This window comes from Leptonychotes weddellii, chromosome 4 (genome assembly GCF_054177405.1).
Source record: "Leptonychotes weddellii isolate Sample4059 chromosome 4, ASM5417740v2, whole genome shotgun sequence".
Classification (NCBI taxonomy): Eukaryota; Metazoa; Chordata; class Mammalia; order Carnivora; family Phocidae; genus Leptonychotes; species Leptonychotes weddellii.
Window position 1 is genome coordinate 43,451,411 of NC_138372.1, and position 20,473 is coordinate 43,471,883.

The window sequence follows — 20,473 nt, forward strand, 5'->3', positions numbered from 1 at the left end:
GGGAAAACGTTCTAGGTTTAAAATATCTGTTTATGTATATAGATACGTACATATGTATATAAATAAATACATATTGGCATATACAGGGACAAATATCTTTGGAAGGACACGCAGAGAACAGATAACAATGGTTACCTGAGGCAAAGAGAACTGAAGGCACAGACTGGAATGACAGGGAGACTTAACACCTATAACTTTAAATACCCTTTGAAGTTTGAGCCATGCAGACGTAGCCCCATCATTCCAAGTGTCAACAATAACCTAAAAATTCACAACCCACTTTTGTATGTGTGTACACACACACACACACACACACACACACAGATAGCCTTTGGTAAGGGGCAAAGCACCAAAGTAGTAAGCAATCTTAAGTAAGTGACTGGTTAATTAAAGTTAGGTTATAAAAATGACAATCATGCAACAGAATGAAATACCAATATAAAAAACATCAACAGTACAGGAGAAAAACCTGAGGAGGAGATAAAACCTTCAAGATAGTTTATTTATATAAAGACATCACAGAATATATAGATGTCATGGCGATATCTATAAAAATACAAATACATTTTATTTCCCATCATCTGTAAGAAATGTTAACAATGACATTTCAATTTGCATTCATAAAACCCACATAAATATTATATAAATATCCTATATGTAATATATAAATTATATGTAATTTCAAAATTAATTAGTGTAATACTGGGTAACATGTACCTTACAGGAAAAGATATAACCTACTCCTAATAATTAGAAAAAAAAATTCTGAATATTTTCTTAAAAGTTTCTTCATATTAATAGGAGAATTTTCAGAATTACAAACGGGCGCACTTTTTTTTTCTATTACGTAACTTATGGATATTTAAATAGATCTCAGTGAAACATTCATGCAAAAGAAATGTTTCTGGTTTTCAACTATATCCACTAAAAAAATATTCAGACTGTGTGCACAATGCCAAATATCTGAATAAAAAAGAACTCAGCTGATTATGCAGACAGTTCCAAATATCAAGGGTTTTTTTCTGTTGTTTTTTGGGGGTTTTTTTCCAAGAGAAAACATTAGATAACTAAATAATTTTGCCTTTTAATCCAGGTAGTTGATGTATACAGACAGAGCTTAATATCTTGGGTTTTATTATTCCCAAAAAAGGGGGGGGGATGAAAATTATCTAAAATATTGATCCAAATGTATTTTAATCTTTTAGTAACTTAGATATGAGTTAAAAGGAATTCTCTTGTACTACAAACATCATTACTACAGAAAAACTGAAGATGTGATCATTAAAAGAAATTTCTGGTCTCCACAAATTAACCTTATAATTCTATCAATACTGGCTTCTAGAATTATTTTACTATAAATTAAAAATTGCTCTATTTACCAGCCCTTGTTCAAACAGCTCTTTTTCTTCTATCTTCCACTTTACTGAGTAACTGGCTGTTTTTGTAGGAGAGTGTGCCCTGAGGGGAAAAAAAGGAATTGCAAAAAAAAAGTCTGAAATGGAACATTCCATATTTATGCAGCTAAAGGTTATAGATAGCCATAGGCTGAATTCAATACTGTGAGTCTAAGAGTTAAAAAAGAAGAAAAGGCTGCAGCCTCTACCCGGGGGACAGATTTACCCTGTCTTGTATACTTCTCTAGCTCAGGATGATAGGAGCCCCAAATGACATAATCCTTGGGTCTGAGTGCAGATAACACTAAAAGACATCAAAGGAAGTCAATGTGATAACAAACAAATAGGCTTCCTTAGACTGGACACAACGCGGCAGATGTTAACACATTTCCAAATCCTGAAAGGCATGTTAAGTGTTTAAGTTGGCTCCAGAAATATTATCTGATTCTTCCGTATAATCTATGTTAAATATCAAGCCAAAAAAGAAGTAAAGAAACTATGGCATTATGTTTATTACTTTTGAAATGCAGTCCTTATGAAATTAAAATACTGATGAAGCTCATTAATTTAATTCAAGCAAACCATTACTCTTCTCATTAACTTGTTTGCTGTTATTTATTCAGCAAAATGCAAAAGCCAGAGTCTGCCCACTGCTCAAACCCTTGGCAATGGTAAATCTGTAAGTCTACCCTTTGAAGGATCATAAACATGAAAGTTTATTAACACTAAATAACATCAAATTTTCTTCAATTATAGGGAAAGGATATTTATAAAATAGTTAATACTTGATTTCTCTAGATAATTTTTGAAAGCCACAAATTCAAATTAAATTTGTTTGAAATGAGTGAAAATTAACTGACAAGGTAATAGAAATCAAGCCAATTCCTAATATATTAGATAGCAGCTTTAAAAAATTTCCCCACAAATCCTTAGGAAGCCATCTTTTCCATAATCCAGTGGAATAGCTTATATAGGACCACAAAAGAAATTCTGACATATAAATAATGTCATAAAATTATCTTGTGGCATTCCAACAACTGTATAAGAAATTTTGATTTTATATTTTTGTACAACCCAAGGTCAAGAGTTTTTCCACAGGCCAACTATAATTTTTTAATTCTCCTATAATTTTAAAATATAAAACATATAAGTACATACATGATTTTTGCTGTTTTCTGTAGACTGCACCACATGAAAAAGAAAATAAGGAAACTTGTGAACAAGTTTTTAAAAATATAGTTCAGACTTCTAAAAGTATTAAAAATTGATTTTACCTCTTCATGTATTTTTTATCATCTTCCTTTTGATCAAGCCAGAATTTTTCTGGAAGTGATTTTTTAGATAAGTAATACCTGTGTAATTATTAAAGAAACTTTTAAAATAATAATTAAATCCTATCATTTTTATGTGACTTATATTAAGTAGGCACTCACATCCATGAAAATCATACTTGAATCCTAGCTAAACTAATTCTTCTTAAAACCTTTTCCAGATCTGCAAAAATTATGATAAAAATATTTATACCTCACATGGCTGTTATATGGATTAAATATTACAGGTGAAATCACATGAACACAGCACCTGCACAGAATGTGTGCTACATAAATGTTAGCTTTTCCTATATTCCCTACTAGAAGTGGTTAAAAGAAATAGTCTGTGTTTCATTTAAATCATTTTTCCTAAAACATGGGGAATGTAGTAGATGAACTTGATTGGCTGTCCAGGATTAACTGGGGAGTATGTTTTCCTAGTTCTAAAGGTAATAGAGTTCAGGGTGTTCCCTACATTAATATAAAGAACTCAGGTCAAATCTACCACGGAGCTTCCCTCTCCCAACTTCTTAAAACTAGCCTACTGCAATACTCTTTAATTAGTTCTTCCCTTAACAAATATTGACTATATATTGTGTATGTCAGATAATATGCTACATACGAGGAGCTGAGGACAAAGATATAAGAAAAAATCCCCGTCCTCTAAGAGCTCACAAAGCTCTTACTTCATTATTTCTGCTTCTAAATCTGGAAGTGAACCCGTTACTACTTAAGTATTCATTAGTTGAGACTTGCACTGTTCAATGTATTCGCCAATACCACATGTAAACAAAGAATGTAAAATACCTCAATAATGTCTATCAATTAAATGTTGAAATATTATTTTAAATATACTGGGTTAAATAAAATATCTTATTAAAATTAATTCCACCTGTTTTAAATGTGGCTACCAGAAAATTTTAAATGATATACGAGTCTTGCACTATTTTTCTATTGAAAAGCAGGCTATAGCTGTATGTTTGGGGAAAGAGAGTAAGAAAGCCTTTAAAAAGAGTTAACCTGTGACAAAGGTACACAGACACTCTGAAATCAACATAGCAATAACTGGGAATAAAGGGAACAGAGAAATTCTGGCTTAAAAAGGAGGTAGAGAGCCATAAAATACAGATGAGAGAGCTAAAATAAACCACTATTTATTAGACTATTACTAATAATCTTTAAAAAAATCATAAAATCAGAAATCATTTTGTTCAATCCTTTTATTTTATATACAAGAAAATGGAATCCCAAAGAGGTTAAGTTGCCATCATCAAACAGATGAAAGAAACAAGGACAAGAAGCTAGTGATTAAACTGTGGATAAATTGTGTCCCTGGGTAAATTAACCATCTCTGGGATTTAGCTTCTATAACTGTAGATGGAGGCTCAGACTAAATGATCTTGGATATGGACTAAAGGTTCTCACTGATTTAAAACATTCTATAATTTCTACTCAACATTCAGACAGTATAGAGGTGGCTGAAAAAAGAAACTCAAACATATTGAGTTAGATCTTAGACTGTGCAGTAAAACAGAAACAGAGGAATAAAATGCTGCTTTTTTCATAGGTAGCTAACACATTATGTAATTGCAGTCTGGGGCCAAATAAGGCCCATCTAGTAAGAACAATGATCTCTTTTTTTTTTAAGATTTTATTTATTTATTTGAGAGAGAGAGAGAGAATAAGAGACAGCATGAGAGGGAGGAGGGTCAGAGGGAGAAGCAGACTCCCTGCCAAGCAGGGAGCCCGATGCGGGACTCGATCCCGGGACTCCAGGATCATGACCTGAGCTGAAGGCAGTCGCTTAACCAACTGAGCCACCCAGGCGCCCTAGAACAATGATCTCCTTTGTAAGTCTTGCACTTAATAGATTTTTCACCCTGAAATCTTTACTTTCCTCATAATCATTAAAGGATACTCTTCTTCCAACAACATCTTCTCAATGACAGCTCTGTTCTCTTCACTGATGGTGCTATCCAGAGTCCAAGGCTATTAAAAAAGAATGTATATTTTTTTTATTTACTGCTTTTTGAAATTATCTTCTATGTTTTATCAAATGAAATACATGATACAATGATTATGAATAATAAAGCTACCATTTACTATGCCCAGACATATCTGATTGCCAGGATAACACTGTGGGACAGGGGTTATTGCTTCACCGATGCAGCCATAGCACCGCAAGTGTTTCAAGGGGAGGAGGAGAGACTTGACACACAAGACTGCTGGATTCCAAGGCTCAGGCTCCTACCCACGATAAAGTCATAATGGCTAGCATGTATGAAACCTATCAGGTAGCAAGCATGTTGCTAGATATTTCACCTATTTCCAAAACTCACCACACTTCTTTTTCCCTTTAAGCCACAATCTCTCCTTAAATGATCATACTCATTTTCAACTCTCAAAACTTAAAAATTTTCAGCTCAGGTGTCTTCTCTAAGCTCTATCTAGACTGTTTTTTCCAATTGCCCACTCCTCCATGTCCACTTGGATATCCAGTAGGCTTCTCAAAGTTAACATATTCAAAACTCACTAACACATACCTTCACCTGTTTCTCCCTGTGCTTCCACCTTTGTAAATAGCATTATGAGTCACCTAGTTATTCCACCTAGAAACCTAGGAATCATCTGGATTCCTCCCTTTTTTCTCAATCCTATATCCAATCTACCAAGCAATTCTACATCCAAAATATAATTAAAATCTATCCATCTCTGCCAAAACCTCTGGCCAATCTACCACCAACTCTTGCTTAGATTACCACAAATGTTTCCTAACTGGACTCTTTGATTCTGCTCTTGCTTCATACAAGCATGACAGAGCTCTGGTCTGCCTCTCCAACCCTGTCACAGCTGCCACTCCCCACTTTCCCACTATATTCTAGACACTGGCTTTCAAACAGAGCCTTTGTGCTGCTATTCCTTCTGCCTAGAATGTTTTTCCTCAGCTTTTCACATATCTACTCCTCTCTATTACTTTTCAACTGAACTGTCACCTTCTATTTCCCTCAATGACAACTTTATCTAAAATAGGTTCCCCACCCTGTTACTCTGAGCCAGCATCTTGGGTTCTTCATGGTCTATACTTAATTTGTCTACCTGACTCCCTTTTAGCATATAAGCAACTTGAGAGCAAGCCTATGTCTGTCTCGATTGTAGCTGTATCCCCCAAACCTGGGTCCAGCATCTGACGCACAGTAAGAATTCAATAAATAATCACTAAATGAAAGAAATGAACCCTGCAATGATCCCCGTCTTTTAGATGAAGAAACAAAGGTTCACAAATCTGATAAGTCGTAGAGCAAGGATTTGTACCTAAATCTAGCTGGCTCCAAAGCTGTTTCCCAACAGACCATTTCAAAGTCAAAAGAAATAAGTTTCTTTTATTTTTAAAGTAAGAAAAATGTTTCCAGTATATTACCTCTGTAACTGCTGAGAACTAGCACCAAGTAAAAAAGAGGTACTCCAGGCAATAAGTAATAGCTTATGCACCTGATATTTTCATAAAATACTTACAATAAGACCATTCTCAGTTCTCCACGATGAATCAAGATAGTGATCTTGTAAAACAGATGCTGTATTTTCATCACTTCTGTAATAATTAAGAAAATGGGTAAAAAGTGGTATTATACCAATTAATAAATAGCATTCACACAACACAGGAACTGGCAGGGTATGGATGTTAAGCAAATGTTTCATTTCCTTCTTCCCTTAACAGACTTAACATTGCAGAAATGCCTACTCTATTTCTTTAACCTATGGAATATAGAGTAGCTTTAAGCCACCCTTTTTAGCTCACCCTATCTCAACTGCAACCAGCCAGTCTGTTCACTTCTTTTGTTCCCCAAGAATAAATAACTTCATGAGGAAAAAAGTACCCCAAAGCAGCAACCACACATGCTCTATGGCCATGAACCAACACTTCAGAGCTTTTTTGATGAGCATCCATATGTATACAGGAATTCCACTTTATAATCAATTCTTTTAGTTATATCTAAAGCATAAAAGCCATCAATAACAGCCATGCCCTCAAAATGAAAAAAAAAAAAATAGATGGAAGAGTCAAATTGGAAAATACTCGACAGTAAAGTAAAAAGAAAATGTGATGTTTTAATAACAATTTGTCTAATAAAAAAATTAACTTGGGTTATTTGGGGCCTTTTCTATGTCCATGGGGGATTAAACTTTGTTAATTCTCATTCTTTTCACTGAACTAATAAAAACTCTCTAAAGTCACGCTGCTCACTACTCACATAAAAAAGCTGAATAGTTAAGTTTTGGAAGGCTGAATTAATGATATAGTTAAATTCAATATTTGCTTTTTTATATCTTGAAGTTATAAAGTTTCCTAGAAAATTACTGACTTTTCCCAGACCTAGTCTAGTGGTAAGAATTTTGTACCTCTTAGACTGCAAAAAGATTTATACTTTTGAATCTTCAATTAGTTCTACAGTGGTTATAATAAATTGTGGACTATCTACAATAAACTAAAAGCAGTAATTTCTCTCAGCTGCTGATGGCAAAAAGCTTTTAATTCATGTGTTAACTCTGATTTGGTAGAGGCTGCCAGGAATGCTAAATAAAGGATTCTGAGACTTGCATAGGCAGAAGGAAACCTTTGCTTATGGAGAGGTCTGCCAAAAGTGCAGAGGGGGACTAGTACCACTTCAGGTATGTTTTGTTTTGTTTTGTTTTAAGATTTTATTTATTTACTTGAGTGGGGGTGGGAACACAGACGGAGAGGGAGAGGCTGACTCCCTGCTGAGCAGAGAGCCCGACATGGGTCTTGATTCCAGGACCCCAAGATCATGACCTAAGCAGAAGGCAGACACTTAACTGACTGAGCCACCTGGCCGCCTCTCACTTCGGGTTTAATGTCTTTTTATAGCGTTCCTCAATAAGGATTAGCAACTTCCACACCTCTGGTGTATGCATCTGGACACCTACCTGAATCTCCACAGGTGGCATAAATTAACATGTTTAAACCTTAGCTGAGAAATTCCTCTCAAATCTGCTACTCTTCCATTGTTCCCCATCTCAGACAAAGGATATGCATCCCCCTAGCTGCCCAAGCCAGAAATGTGGGCCTGCCCTTATTTTCCTCACAATGTACATTCAATTGGTTGCCAATTCTGTGGCTTCCTCACTTTTCAAATTCAGTCCTTCCACTATATCCATGCTGACCTCTGAAGTCCTGTAGTTTCAGAGCCACTTTTCCAAGATAAAGCTAACATGCCATCCACTTTCCCTTCTTTATCTTTTTCCACTTACCCCCATCTGGCCCATTGTAAGTTTTACTGTGTCTTACCCAATAAGAATGTTAGTTCTATGAGAGCAAGGAGTTAGTTTGATAACTGCTATATACCCAGGCCTTGGCACAGAAAAGGTGCTCATCAACATTTGTTTAATGATTAAATGAACAAGGTAGGTGGGACATGGATCATCCAGGTCTGTAGGAAGAATGAGGATTTTCTCATAAAGCAAATCGGGGATTGAAGGGAATAACATGATGAGATCTGGATGTAAGAAAGGCTGGTCTAACTTCAGTAAAGAATAGAAGGGGGCCAAAGAGATAAGGAGCAGTTAAGAGGAAGTGATTATATAAATACTAGAGAGGTGACAGTAACTTAGACCCAGGGAACAAGCAGTGTGAACAGGAAGAAGTGAATACATTTGAGAGGATACTTAGAATCAATAGACCTTTAGCAACTTATAGAAGGGGTGGAAGGAGAGAGGTAAGGAAAAGGGATAAAGTCTCTATCTGTGCCTTGAGTTACTGGGTGGATGGTGCCATCTATTGAACTAGGGAACTTGAAGGCAGATGGCAGGTGTGGTGGGAAGTTTATAAGCTGAGACTGAGGTGCTTGTGGAACATCCAAGAACAGATAGATTCAGAGAATTAGATAAATGGATCTAAAGCTCAGGAGAGAGATTTGGGTTGGTGAAAGATATGGAAAACATCAGTATGTATTAGGTGGAATTTTAGGAAACTGCCATTTTTCTTATGGTCAAAATGGTTTAACATTGGCAAAATTGTATATGATCCAGCCTAACAGACAGAAATTTAAATCTTGAGAGATGGTATAACCAGGGACTGTGTGGTTAGTTAGAAGTCTTATGACAAACCCCTTGGAACACGGATTTAAAGGACAAGCAGGAGAAAAGGAAGATGAGGAGGAAAGGTAGAAGTGAAAGGGAAACCAAAGTTTCAATGCCACCTTCTAACTTTGGTACCTAGAACTTAGCAAGTACTTAAAAGTGTGCTTTCAGTTAATCCTCAACGTTTCCACAGATGTTATCATTAGCTCTACCTACACACACTTCAGGGGGCACCATTCACCAGAATATAATGTTAATGATGCTCCTTGGAGTTGGGTAAGGCAAAGGCTCTGACCATCAAGAACCAATAACCTTTGTAATCCAGCTTGCATGAGTGTTAGATGATCATAGGTATCACCTGTAGACCTAAGGCTTGAGTACAATAGTAAGAGAAAGGAAAGAAAAAGAGAAGGCAAAAAAAAAAAAATTAAACACGATCAGAAAAATAAAGAAGAACCTATGGAAAAGGGGCAGAGCCAATGCTCGCAGATGATCTTCTGTGTTTCCAAAGCCAACTCACTTCTCTCTGGACTCCAGGTAAGCATCCCTGCCTACTTAACACATAGACTTATTGTGAAAAGTAAATTAAATCATGCATGTAAGAGCACTTAGTCAAGATTAACTTGGTAACTTGATCTACACAAATGTGAACAACGATTGTTAATAAAAGTTCCCTACTCATCTGTATAGCTTTGGACTGCTTTGTCTAAAGGTCTGGGAGAGAATGACTAAATGAATTTAATTACTCCTCACATTTTTGTAGTGCTTTAGAGTTCAGTAGAACTTTAAACCCACTATCTTAATCCCTCAGGGCAGGGTGGGTACTGTTCTCCATAATTTACAGAGTCCCTAACATTAGGTTGGACTGTATGAAATTGCCATTTTGTAAGTTAAAAATGGTCTAAGATGGGCAATTCCACATGGTTCATTCAACCTAACAGACTTCTAAAGAGGTTGTTCATATTTATAAGCACCATAACTGGCTAAGTTTAGAACTAAGGTCTTTTGATTCCTGACCAGTCTAGGCCTCTTCCAATTCTAAAAGGTGACTGGGGAAGCACATTTTAAAAATAGTAGGTATCAGTTTCTTACTTGGAAAGCAAGCAGTCAAAGGGCTAGATCTCTCAAACTGGAGGATGCTGCCTGAAACCACACTGGCCTGTTCTGCAGGAATCTGTATTAAATAAACTGTGACCCCTCACTAGGTCTTCACAATAATCTCCACGAGGGTAAGGAGATGGTGAAAAACAGAACATTTACCTAGCTCCTACTGTATGCTATAGCACATCCCATAATTACTTCATTTGATGTTCACAATAACCATGACTGTCAGTTTTCTATGAGCGGTCTGAAGCTCAGGTAAATTACCTGTCTGATCCAAGGTCACACTGCTAGTAACGGACAAGGCCGGCCAATGCTGGAGAACCCAGAGCTGTCCAACTCTAAAGTCCTGTCCCTTTCCTTTAAGCCAAGCTGACTCTCAGGAAGTTTTTCACAACTAACCCCATGTGGAATAAGAAACCTGTCAGTAGGGATGAAACGACACGCCCAAGGTCACACGGCTTACAAGCGATGGAACAAGGATCCCTGAGCTCAGGTCCGTTCAGAGGCCGCTCTTGTTCTAGTTACTGTCCGGAGGGGGCAAAGGGGAGGGGGATTCTGGGGTTGAGATTATCGAAGAAGGAATCTAATTGTTGGATAGAGTGCAATGTGCTCGGCGAAGTCGGCGCTCTCAGAACATCCTGGTAAAAGGTAAAACAGCCATCCGACACCAGCCTCGGGTACCTACGCCCCCTGGGCTCAGGAGTAGCTTACAACAGGATGGGCGCGGCACCTCCCCGGCCACCAGGAGACCCTGGCCCAGCGGATGTGCTTCCTCTCCCCTGTTCCTTGCTGAACCCGCAGACTTTCCAAGGTACTTTCCTCGCACCCGCACTCCTCCCCATCCCTGTGAGACTCGGTCTCTACGCCTCACCCTGGCTGTGCGGCGGCTGGCACCACGTCCCCTTCGATATCCACATCCGCTTCTTCAGCCGCCATGATGGGACCTAATCCCATCCGTCCTCCCGAGAGATCCCGCGAGAGGTGGAAGACTTGGGGGCGGGGTCGCATGAGTCACGGGGCGGAGTTGAAGCCTAGTACAGCCCCTTCCTCGAGGGGGAGGCGGGGCTTTCCGAGAAAAGATCACAGCGGTCTTCTGAGGCTTGGTGCTTTGGACTTTTGTTGGTATGTAAAGACCTTGGGAAGTTTCCCGGGCTTGGGCTTTGACGAGATCGTGCTCTTGGACAGATTCTTGGCTCTTCACTTCTCTCATTGATAAAATGGGGATAATGGTAAATATCTACCTGGAGTGTTGAAAAGATCAAAGCCAGACCTGCTTTGGACTGAAAGGTGGCTGGTTTTCTTTTCTCTTTCTTTCTTTCTTTTCTTTTTCTTTCTTTCTTTCTCTCTTCCTTCCTTCATGTTTTAAGGAAGGAAAAGGATCATTCAGCGATTATGTGAAGTACTAAACAACTTCTATTTTAAAATTCAAAAAACATTTAAGTATGTGACTTACTTCAGGAGATCTTTGCAATTAAAGGATCATTCAGCGATTATGTGAAGTACTAAACAACTTCTATTTTAAGATTCAAAGAACATTTAAGTATGTGACTTACTTCAGGAGATCTTTGCAATTAATTAAAAATTCACTCTCATGACCTTTGATCTTTACAATAACCCAGTGAGGACTGTTATCATCAGTCACACTTTACAGATGAGGAAACTAAGGCTCAGAAAACTGAAATGACTATCAAAGGATATATAGCTAGTCAAAGAACTGGGACCAGAATCCGGGTCTTTTGCCCGTACTGAGTGCTCACCCTCTACAAATCATGTTGGCAGGATAAACACCATTTCTCTCAAAGAATTTATGACTTCTCAAGAAATTAGATATTGGCCTTGAGTAGCATATACTAGCATTTATTGCTCACATTATTGCAACTGTTCATTCACTTGTCTGCCTCCACCGTGAGACTGTGAATTCTTTAAGGACAAAGGCTCTGTCTGCTAGTCCTTATACTAGTCCTCATTCCAGCAACATTCAGCATGGTGTCTGACACGTCAGAGGTGCTCAATAAATATTGAACTGATGAATGAATGAAACAATTCAAGTGTGCTCATACAGGCTTCTGTCTCAGGCAGCCTTTCCAGTGTTATACCTCCTCACATCACTTTTTGCTAAATTATACAAAGAACAGAGGACAAAATGACGAAATTTAACTGAGATATCTATACAATTTCATAGTATGTTCAGACGAGATCAAGTGCGTTCAGGGTGGTATGGCCGTAGACTCATAGTATGTTCAAAGGAGTTTTCAAGTGATCATATGTTTAGATTTTTCCCACCAAAATGAACTTTCATAAATTCCTAGTCCCTTTAAATTTAGTTATTTATAATACCTAACAAAAATTTTAATTCATGATGGTGCTCTGCTTTCCATAAACAAACTGAATGAATGTCAGAATAATTTTAGAGCAGAAAGGGAGGAAGATGAATTACAAACAGAGAGGATGGGTCAGGGCTAATATGAGCACCTGTCATATCCTGGATATTATATAAGGTAGAATCCCTTTTGGACCTCCCAAGAATCATGCAAGGTAAGTATTAGCAACCCACCCCATCCCACATTTTAGAGGTAAGGAAACCAAAATTCAGAAAGTTACAGTTAGATAGCTGAGTACTAGAAGTGCGATTCCAACCCAAGTCTTTATTCCTCTATACTTACTCTATTATATTTTAATTCACAACAAAAGGAATAGGGTCTTTCGCAATACTACATGAATTGGTATTTTCTCATTTGGTGTAAGAGTAAATCATAATCAGATAATTTTCTGATTTCTTTGAGGTGCTTAAATCTAGAAATAAGTAGAAAGTGTATTTCAAAGGTTGGAAACTTATCTTGGGTTTACAAATTCCTTCTCGGTCCCCCATTAATACACTTTATTTCCTTCATTGATCCTAAAACAGAATTTGCAAGAGGTGCCATACCTGTAAATCCTCACGAATGTTGTTAGAGGAACATTCAGTCAAGAAAGTGTCTGACTCACATTTTAACTGCACTGTGTATGAATCCACTGGAGAGGCAGTTTATTCATTTCATTTCTCCCTATTTCTGGTGAAAAAAGATCACTGCATTTTTATTGAAAAAGCAAAGTATAATTGCAATATTAATCCATAAAAAGCTGGCATGTTAGCGTTCATGCTAATTAGCTCAGATTTGTAAAGTGCTTTAAAAGCAGGAACTGTCACACAACTGCTCACTAATGTTATTGTTACATTATGATCCAAACTGTCAGCTAAATGATTGCCAGGGATTCAAGAGTTCCCATTTTAAAAATAAAATGGCCAGTGAGCGGGGAGGAAAACCACTTTTATCTATGCAGAGGTGAGATAATAGATGAATGCAGACATAGACTTAGGGGCTACACTTGGCACGCATTGGCTGTGGCTTGAATTGTTCCAGGAAAACAAGCTGCATTTTATTTTATTTTCCCTCCCCAGTTCCCTGAAATCACATAAGGTAGCTACTGAAAAAGCTGTTCTCAATATGTTGTAAGGAATGTCTGCCAATGCACTTCTTACATTTTAATTACAGTAATGCTACATCCATCTGACATTATGCGGAAGGGAAAGAAAAGATGCCAACATTAATGAGCTCCTACTGTGTGCCAGGCATTTTACAGACTATTTCTTTACAACCCTTTGAGGTAAGGGATTGTTATTTTCATTTACAGATGTGGTAACTGAGGTTCAGAACAGTTAAGCGATTTACCCAAGGAACTGTAGCTGATCGTTGTTTTCCTTACATCATGCTGTCTTAGCTTAGGTTCTAATAGCATCATTCAGAATTGCATTGCTTCTCAGCAACCCCCAGTGGAAGGATTAGGCCTCTTTCTCAAGAGCTCCAGGAGGATGGGTGTTGGTGGCCGGGCTTGGGTCACATGCCATCCAAGAAGCCAGGTGGACTCAGTTCCACCAGCACCACGTGGAAGATGGAGGTGTGATGGCTCCCCAGAGCAAAATAAGGGTACTGTTTCCAGAGGGAGGAAGAATGGATGCTGGGTGAGGAAAACAACAGATGCCCCGTTGTACTGTTCTATGTTGCCATTTCTCTCTGTTCCCCCAGGCCTTTAGTATAATCCATTAACGGCTACGGGCTCCTGTTAGCACTGTACCAGGCACATTACTCAACCCCTGTAGATGGCCGCTTCTTCACTTGGAAAATGACCTATGAAATAATCTCCTCCAGAGGTAAAATTCTTTGATCATGTTCTTGTTCATGTCGCAGACATTTCTGAACACTGTCACAGGCAAAACGGGGATGGAATTGTTGACGTTTGCATGGGTTTGCATATGGTTGGCTGCTTAGTGAAGTATGGGCCATAAATAAAAAATTCCTTGTGCCTGGAATGTGCAACACTTCCCACGTTTCAGGCCCATCCACGTTCAGGGGCGCTCTGCCTTCCGTGCTCCTTTCCCCTCCTCTTGTTCCCTCTGAAAGGGCTGGTTCTGACTCAGCTGTGGTCAACTGTTGCCATTTTGGATCTCAGGCTCAGAGTGGCCAGGTCTTTTGATTTTTCTTTTAAGACAAGCCAGAAATCAGGATTAATTTGTAAAAAACCATTCAAAGTTTTAAAAAACACTGTTGAGGGCGCCTGGGTGGCTCAGATGGTTAAGCGTCTGCCTTCGGCTCAAGTTATGATCCCAGGGTCCTGGGATCGAGTCCCGCATCAGGCTCCCCGCTCCGCGGGAAGCCTGCTTCTCCCTCTGCCTCTCTCTCTCTCTCTCTGTCTCTCATGAATAAATAAATAAAATCTTTAAAAAAACAAACAAACACTGTTGAACTGAACACACAATTATGTGGGCTACATCTGACCTGCAGTTCGGGACTATTGCCCTAAATCCTTCTCTCCTACTACATGTAACACTTCCATGTTCTTAGTTTTTCACAGTTCTGCCTACGGCACTACTGAAGTCTTCTTCAGGGCAGGGAACGTGTTTCTGTTCCTCTGTGTATCCACAGCATCTAGCTACAATGCCTGGTACATTATAATCACTTAATAATTGTTCGTCGAGGGCGCCTGGGTGGCTCAGTTGGTTAAGTGACTGCCTTCGGCTCAGGTCATGATCCTGGAGTCCCTGGATCGAGTCCCGCATCGGGCTCCCTGCTCGGCAGCGAGCCTGCTTCTTCCTCTGACCCTCCCCCCTCTCATGTGCTCTCGCTCTCTCTCTCTCATTCTGTCTCAAATAAATAAATAAAATCTTAAAAAAAAAATTTATAAAAAAAAATAATTGTTCGTCGAAGGAATGAGTGGATCAACTAGAAAAAAATAAAGCCAGTTTTTTTTTAATTGAGTATAGAAAACTTATTTTATAAACACATAATCAATGGATATTTTAAATGATAACTATATAAATATAAATATACACACATGTATATAACAGTTGCATTATGATCCTGACAAAAAATACACAACCCAATAGAGAAAGGAACAATTACAAACCTAAATAGAGTCCCAAAGTCCCTTCTCATTAGTGAAGGAGAGATGTATGATGTTTTTCTGCCTGCCTCTTTATTGTTTTGGAGGGGATTCAGGGGAGGCAGAAGACAAGTCTCCAACTTGAGGGAAAAATTCAGTCTGTATTGATTCTGAAGGGCTGTGTAAGACGAAATGTAAACCTGCGCTGACTCTCAGTTCTAGAGCTCACACATGATCGAGTATGTATGCACAAAATCCTGCCCAGTGTCCTTCCCTTTGTTGTCTAGGTAGCTCCCTTTCTATGTGAAAAGTCAGCTTCAGCATTGTGCCCTTGCTTATCTTCCTGCCCATTCGCACAAACCCCCTTCTCTGCGACCCTAGAGCCACAGTGCATGCTTATGTCAGAGAGCCCAACACTGGCCAGTAATTGCCTCCATACTAGCCTGGGACCTCCTTGAGGACAGGGATCATGTCCATGTTATCCACATCTAGCACGTAGTAGATGCCTTACCAATGTTTGGATGAACAATATGTCCTCTATATTAGGAAGCATATTATCTCAAAGCTTCAAGACATTTCGTTCAGTTCAATAAGTGTTTACTGAGTACCTACTATAGAGCAGGATATGGATCCCGAGAGTTCAGAGTGGTGGAGGGGTGCAGGTTTTAAAAAGGGGGCTCAGCATAGGACTTGTTGGGAAGGTGGCATTTGAGCAGAGTCTTGCCAAGCTGAGGGAGTTGCCAAGCTGATGTCAGGAGAAAGTGTTCAGGTGGAAGAAACAGCCAATGTAAAGGCTCTGGGTGGGAGTGTGTCTGGTGGTGGCCAGCACGGTGGAGGAAGGTGAGCAGAGGGAGAGCAGGAGGGGAGGAGGCCAGACAGGTAACAGGACCACAGTTTGTAGAGCTTGAGGTGTCATTGTAAGGACTTTAGTTTTCATTCTGAGTGAATCAGGGAGTCATTGTCAGGAATCCGTTGAGATTAAAGGTAGATATTAGCAATACGAGTTCACTGAAACTTATATAGGATTATATACCGAGTGGTTGATAACATGACCCATATGATGTTTCTTTTTGTCAGGTTTCCTGAGGAAAAAAATCCCACAAAAGAGAACTGATACTTTTGTTAAAATAATTCCTTTTCCCCAGTATGGTGGATGAGTACATCTTTGTCTACTCTGGTTTTTGTGTTGAATTCACCTGACATATTTCTCCTTTTTTCACACTGCATCCTAACTTCTCATTTGAACAGTCATATCGACTACTTGAGAAATAGACTGGCTGCCATAACATTTCCCATTCATTTAAAACGTGTGTTTTTGCCACATTGAGGGGTCCTAAGTCCATATGCTGCTTGCTGTTGACTCTGCTGGGTTCATTAGCCTCTGATGGGAACAAGATCTTGTCACCACTGATAAGGAATTCATACTCAAGGGGCGCCTGGGTGGTTCAGTCATTAAGTGTCTGCCTTCAGCTCGGGTCATGATCCCAGGGTCCTGGGATCAAGCTCCGCATCGGGCTCCCTGCTCAGTGGGGAGCCTGCTTCTCCCTCTCCCACTCCCCCTGCTTGTGTTCCTTCTCTCTCTTTGTCTTTCTCTGTCAAATAAAATAAAATTTAAAAAAAAAAAAAAAGAAATTCATACTCAATATATAAATGGATCATTAGAAGCAACAGAACAAAGGCCGTGAAGCAGAGGTCTGTGCCTGGCACCATGGAGGACTGATGGGGCAAGGCTAATTCTGTGCCCCTCTTATGCTCTGCCTTTCATCCTCTCTAGGTCACCTTTTGCTCCAGTGATTGCCATGGCAACCAGCTTCACGCAGGTGTAACCTGACAGCACCACACGTCTCCTACTTTCTGCAGCAGAAAGTGCACTCGTGCACAATCTGGGAAAGCAAGGGTGTTAACACCCCACAAGACAATGGATGACCAATGGGGAGCAAATTCCTGTAGCATGGAGCCCCTTTGTTCACAGAATGGAATAAAGCAATAACTTACTCTTGAATTGACTTTCCCTCCTTTACTGGCATGCTCTTTCCATTCCTCCTTCATAATCCTTGGGACTACTTCCCAAATAAATTAGTGTCTGAAGCCCTGGTCTCAGACCCTTCTTCCCTGGGGAAGCCTAAGATAAGACAGTGAGGTTAGACTTGGGTTTTGAAAGTTGAACGAGACCTTTCCAAGTGTAGAGAGAGGGAAAGTGCATTCCAGGCCAAAAAAAAAAAAAACGCAGCAGCAAAGACAATGAGACATGGACAGCATAAGGCAGGGCTGGGGATTTGCAGCGACCTTCTGTGGCTGAAGCATAGGATATATGGACGATATGAGGAGGAGAAAACTAGTGGGAAGGTTTGTTCATTGAGAAATACCTGTCAGATACACTAAGCTGAAAATATTGAAAAAGTCTTCCCCCAAAGTTTTGTTTGTTGTTTGTTTCTCATCATAAACATTCACATTGTTTTAGGGGCACCTGGCTGGCTCAGCCAGTAAAGCATGCAACTCTTGATCTCAGGATCATGAATTCAAGCCCCACATTGGGCACAAAGCCTACTTAAAAATAAAATAAAATGCTATTAAAAAAATAAGCATTCACATTGTTCTTCATTTCTGGGAAATCAATGTCCCATGGACTGAGTAGTAACTGTGAGCCATGCACTCAAGACGAAATTGAATATTTGGGTGAAAGACCAAATTCTGGAAAACAAAACTGCTCTTAGTGTGCATATTATCAGCAGGTATGTAAAACAAAATTTATAGTGACCAGAAGAGAGGAGATCCTGAAAAATTTCAAGGAAGCAAAGTAAATAGAAATGAACTATATAATATCCATTACTATTTTTTTTTAAAGATTTTATTTATTTATTTGAGAGAGAGAATGAGAGAGAGAGCACATGAGAGGGGGGAGGGTCAGAGGGAGAAGCAGACTCCCTGCCGAGCAGGGAGCCCGATGCTGGACTCGATCCAGGGACTCCAGGATCATGACCTGAGCCGAAGGCAGTCGCCTAACCAACTGCGCCACCCAGGCACCCAATATCCATTACTATTAATTAAAGTTATATAAAATAGCAGTGCATTTTTAATGTTTTATTATTATGAACAAAATAATTTGTAAGTGCTTTTGTGTAATCATTCCTACCTTATTTACCATTACCCATTAAGGACTTAAGTTCTGAAGGGATGGTAGGTTTAGGTTTGAAAGGAAATTTTGGACCTCTGTTTTAGCACTATGTTCTGTCTTACACAATAATTACCATAGTTCATTGAATCTAAACTTCATTTACATGGATAGTAAGTTATTCCATTATTTTATGTGCCATTAAAAAAGAAAAAGTGCTGCCAATTACATTTTGACATGTTGTTGATTGTAAGATGCATCCTGTTTTCAGAGCTTTGAGAAAATATATCACTTGAAATTGATGCCTGCAATTTCATCTCCCCCCCCGCCCCCCGCAACAGCTCTGGGATAGGGGGAGTGGGAAACAGTTCAACTTTGACTCTTTCTAATACTTGATAGAGTTCCTGGTACATGTATGGTTGATAATGTGTTCAGCTAATGTTTGTTGAATTAAACTGAACAGATTTCTATGTATCTTCACCCGCTTTGACATAGGATATTTCATGGGATAAGAATTTCATCATCCGGGCGCCTGGGTGGCTCAGATGGTTAAGCGTCTGCCTTCGGCTCAGGTCATGATCCTGGAGTCCCAGGATCGAGTCCCACATCGGGCTCCCTGCTCGGCGGGGAGTCTGCTTCTCCTCCCTCTGACCCTCCTCCCTCTCCTGCTCTCTGTCTCTCGTTCTCTCTCTCTCAAATAAATAAATAAAATCTTTAAAAAAAAAAAAAAAGAATTTCATCATCCATTTCAGAACCCTGCAAAGTATCATGAAATAGACCCACTATAGTTAAGTATCAACAAAAATATCATATTACCGTCGTTTTGTTCATACTGACTGGAGAACTTATCGTGTGTGATTTTCCACAACGTGTTTCATCTATGTGTGTTTCCATGCCGTGGATTATTTTCTATCACATTCATAAGAAAACCAAGGACCTTTTTAAAAAAATTGTTTAGTTAAACGTGGTGGTAAAATAATTTTGACAGTACAGATATTGCATTAATTATTTACATGTAAGGGTGTGTTTGAAAGGCCACATGCTGTCCCTAACTCTTCTAACCCTTTGAAAAGATTTACTTTGTTAGAAAAAAATTGGACATCAAGGAATTATTCATATACATTTGCTGTGGTTTTCATTTAAGACAGGAAGGGGTTTTTCAAGGTTTTCCATGCTTTTATTTGATTTAATTTCATGCTCACTAGAGCCCATTTCCATCACAGTCACCAACACCTTGAACTTGCTGTGATTTTCCTCTGTTAAGCAGCCCAGATGATACTCAGTAAGATTCTTGGACTCTAACCCCCATGTCTTGGAAACAGACCTCACTGAATTAGTGAAGATTCCAGGGCATTCTTCTTATTGAGCTGGTTAAGCCTTTGAAAATATACTATGGCCACTAGGATTTGCAGGCTTAGTGGACCTGCCATAAAAGGTTTCAGAGACCTTGGATGGCTCCAGTGCCTGGGGTGCAGTGGTTACACCTCATTAGCCCCAGAGCAGGGGCTGTCTTCCCCATGGTCCCCTGTGGTCTACATCTTCCCATTCTGGCTGTGGGGCCTCAGGAAGGCAGCCCAGAGTCACTGAGGTGCTTCCCAGGAGAGTACAGAGAGATGCACGCCCACCCTGTGCTCCCCTCCACAGGGATTTTGTCTTTATTTCTCCTTTGTCTGCTCACTGAAGAGTTTAGGTGGATTCTCTGAATGGCAAAGGTGATGTTTGCTGGAGTAGACAGTGAACGGTGGAGTAGAAAGTGAACAGGAGGAAATTGCAGCTTTGCATTTACTAGCGTGGTGCATCTGAAAGGTACTTGTTACCGGGTCCCCGTTTCGCCATCTGTAATGGTGGGTAAAGATCCCTACCTCAGAGGGCTGCTGGATGGATGAAATGATCTGAAACAAAAGGAAATAAAGATAAAGGAAGTGACCCGCCTCGCCAGGGTCTGGCATGTGGTAGGTACTTAACAAATCTTGCTACCTCAGGCTACAGCTGGTCGAGGTTATCGTGCACTCTGTACACACTGGACTGGTTTTGACCCT

The 20,473-nt window shown here is 39.4% G+C and overlaps 1 protein-coding gene and 1 long non-coding RNA gene across 13 annotated transcripts in view; one reads left to right on the forward strand and one right to left on the reverse strand.

Annotated features, from left to right (window-relative positions):
* The window catches only part of MYSM1 (Myb like, SWIRM and MPN domains 1), a 42,231-nt gene extending 31,351 nt beyond the window's left edge, over positions 1 to 10,880 (reverse strand). For 4 of the 7 annotated variants that reach the window (XR_014144877.1, XR_014144876.1, XR_014144875.1 and 1 more), the window contains exons 1-6: positions 10,776 to 10,879; positions 6,218 to 6,293; positions 4,623 to 4,693; positions 2,669 to 2,746; positions 2,553 to 2,576; positions 1,380 to 1,458 (exon numbers count right to left, since the gene is read on the reverse strand). Coding sequence is in view for 3 of the 7 variants with exons in the window: in XM_081818500.1 (XP_081674626.1) it covers positions 1,380 to 1,458; positions 2,553 to 2,576; positions 2,669 to 2,746; positions 4,623 to 4,693; positions 6,218 to 6,293; positions 10,776 to 10,858 (411 nt within the window). In the remaining 4 variants the exon portion in view is untranslated. Of the gene's footprint in view, positions 1 to 1,379; positions 1,459 to 2,552; positions 2,577 to 2,668; positions 2,747 to 4,622; positions 4,694 to 6,217; positions 6,294 to 10,775 lie in introns of all 7 variants that reach the window. The other 3 variants (XM_081818500.1, XM_081818498.1, XM_081818501.1) reach the window with 3 other exon arrangements.
* Positions 10,881 to 10,925: 45 nt separating this feature from the next.
* LOC102727723 (uncharacterized) overlaps positions 10,926 to 20,473 on the forward strand; it is a 52,066-nt gene continuing 42,518 nt past the window's right edge. For 2 of the 6 annotated variants that reach the window (XR_004077574.2, XR_004077575.2), the window contains exons 1-3: positions 10,928 to 11,026; positions 13,438 to 13,549; positions 13,969 to 14,093. This is a non-coding gene — a long non-coding RNA (uncharacterized LOC102727723). The other 4 variants (XR_004077576.2, XR_014144880.1, XR_014144879.1 and 1 more) reach the window with 4 other exon arrangements.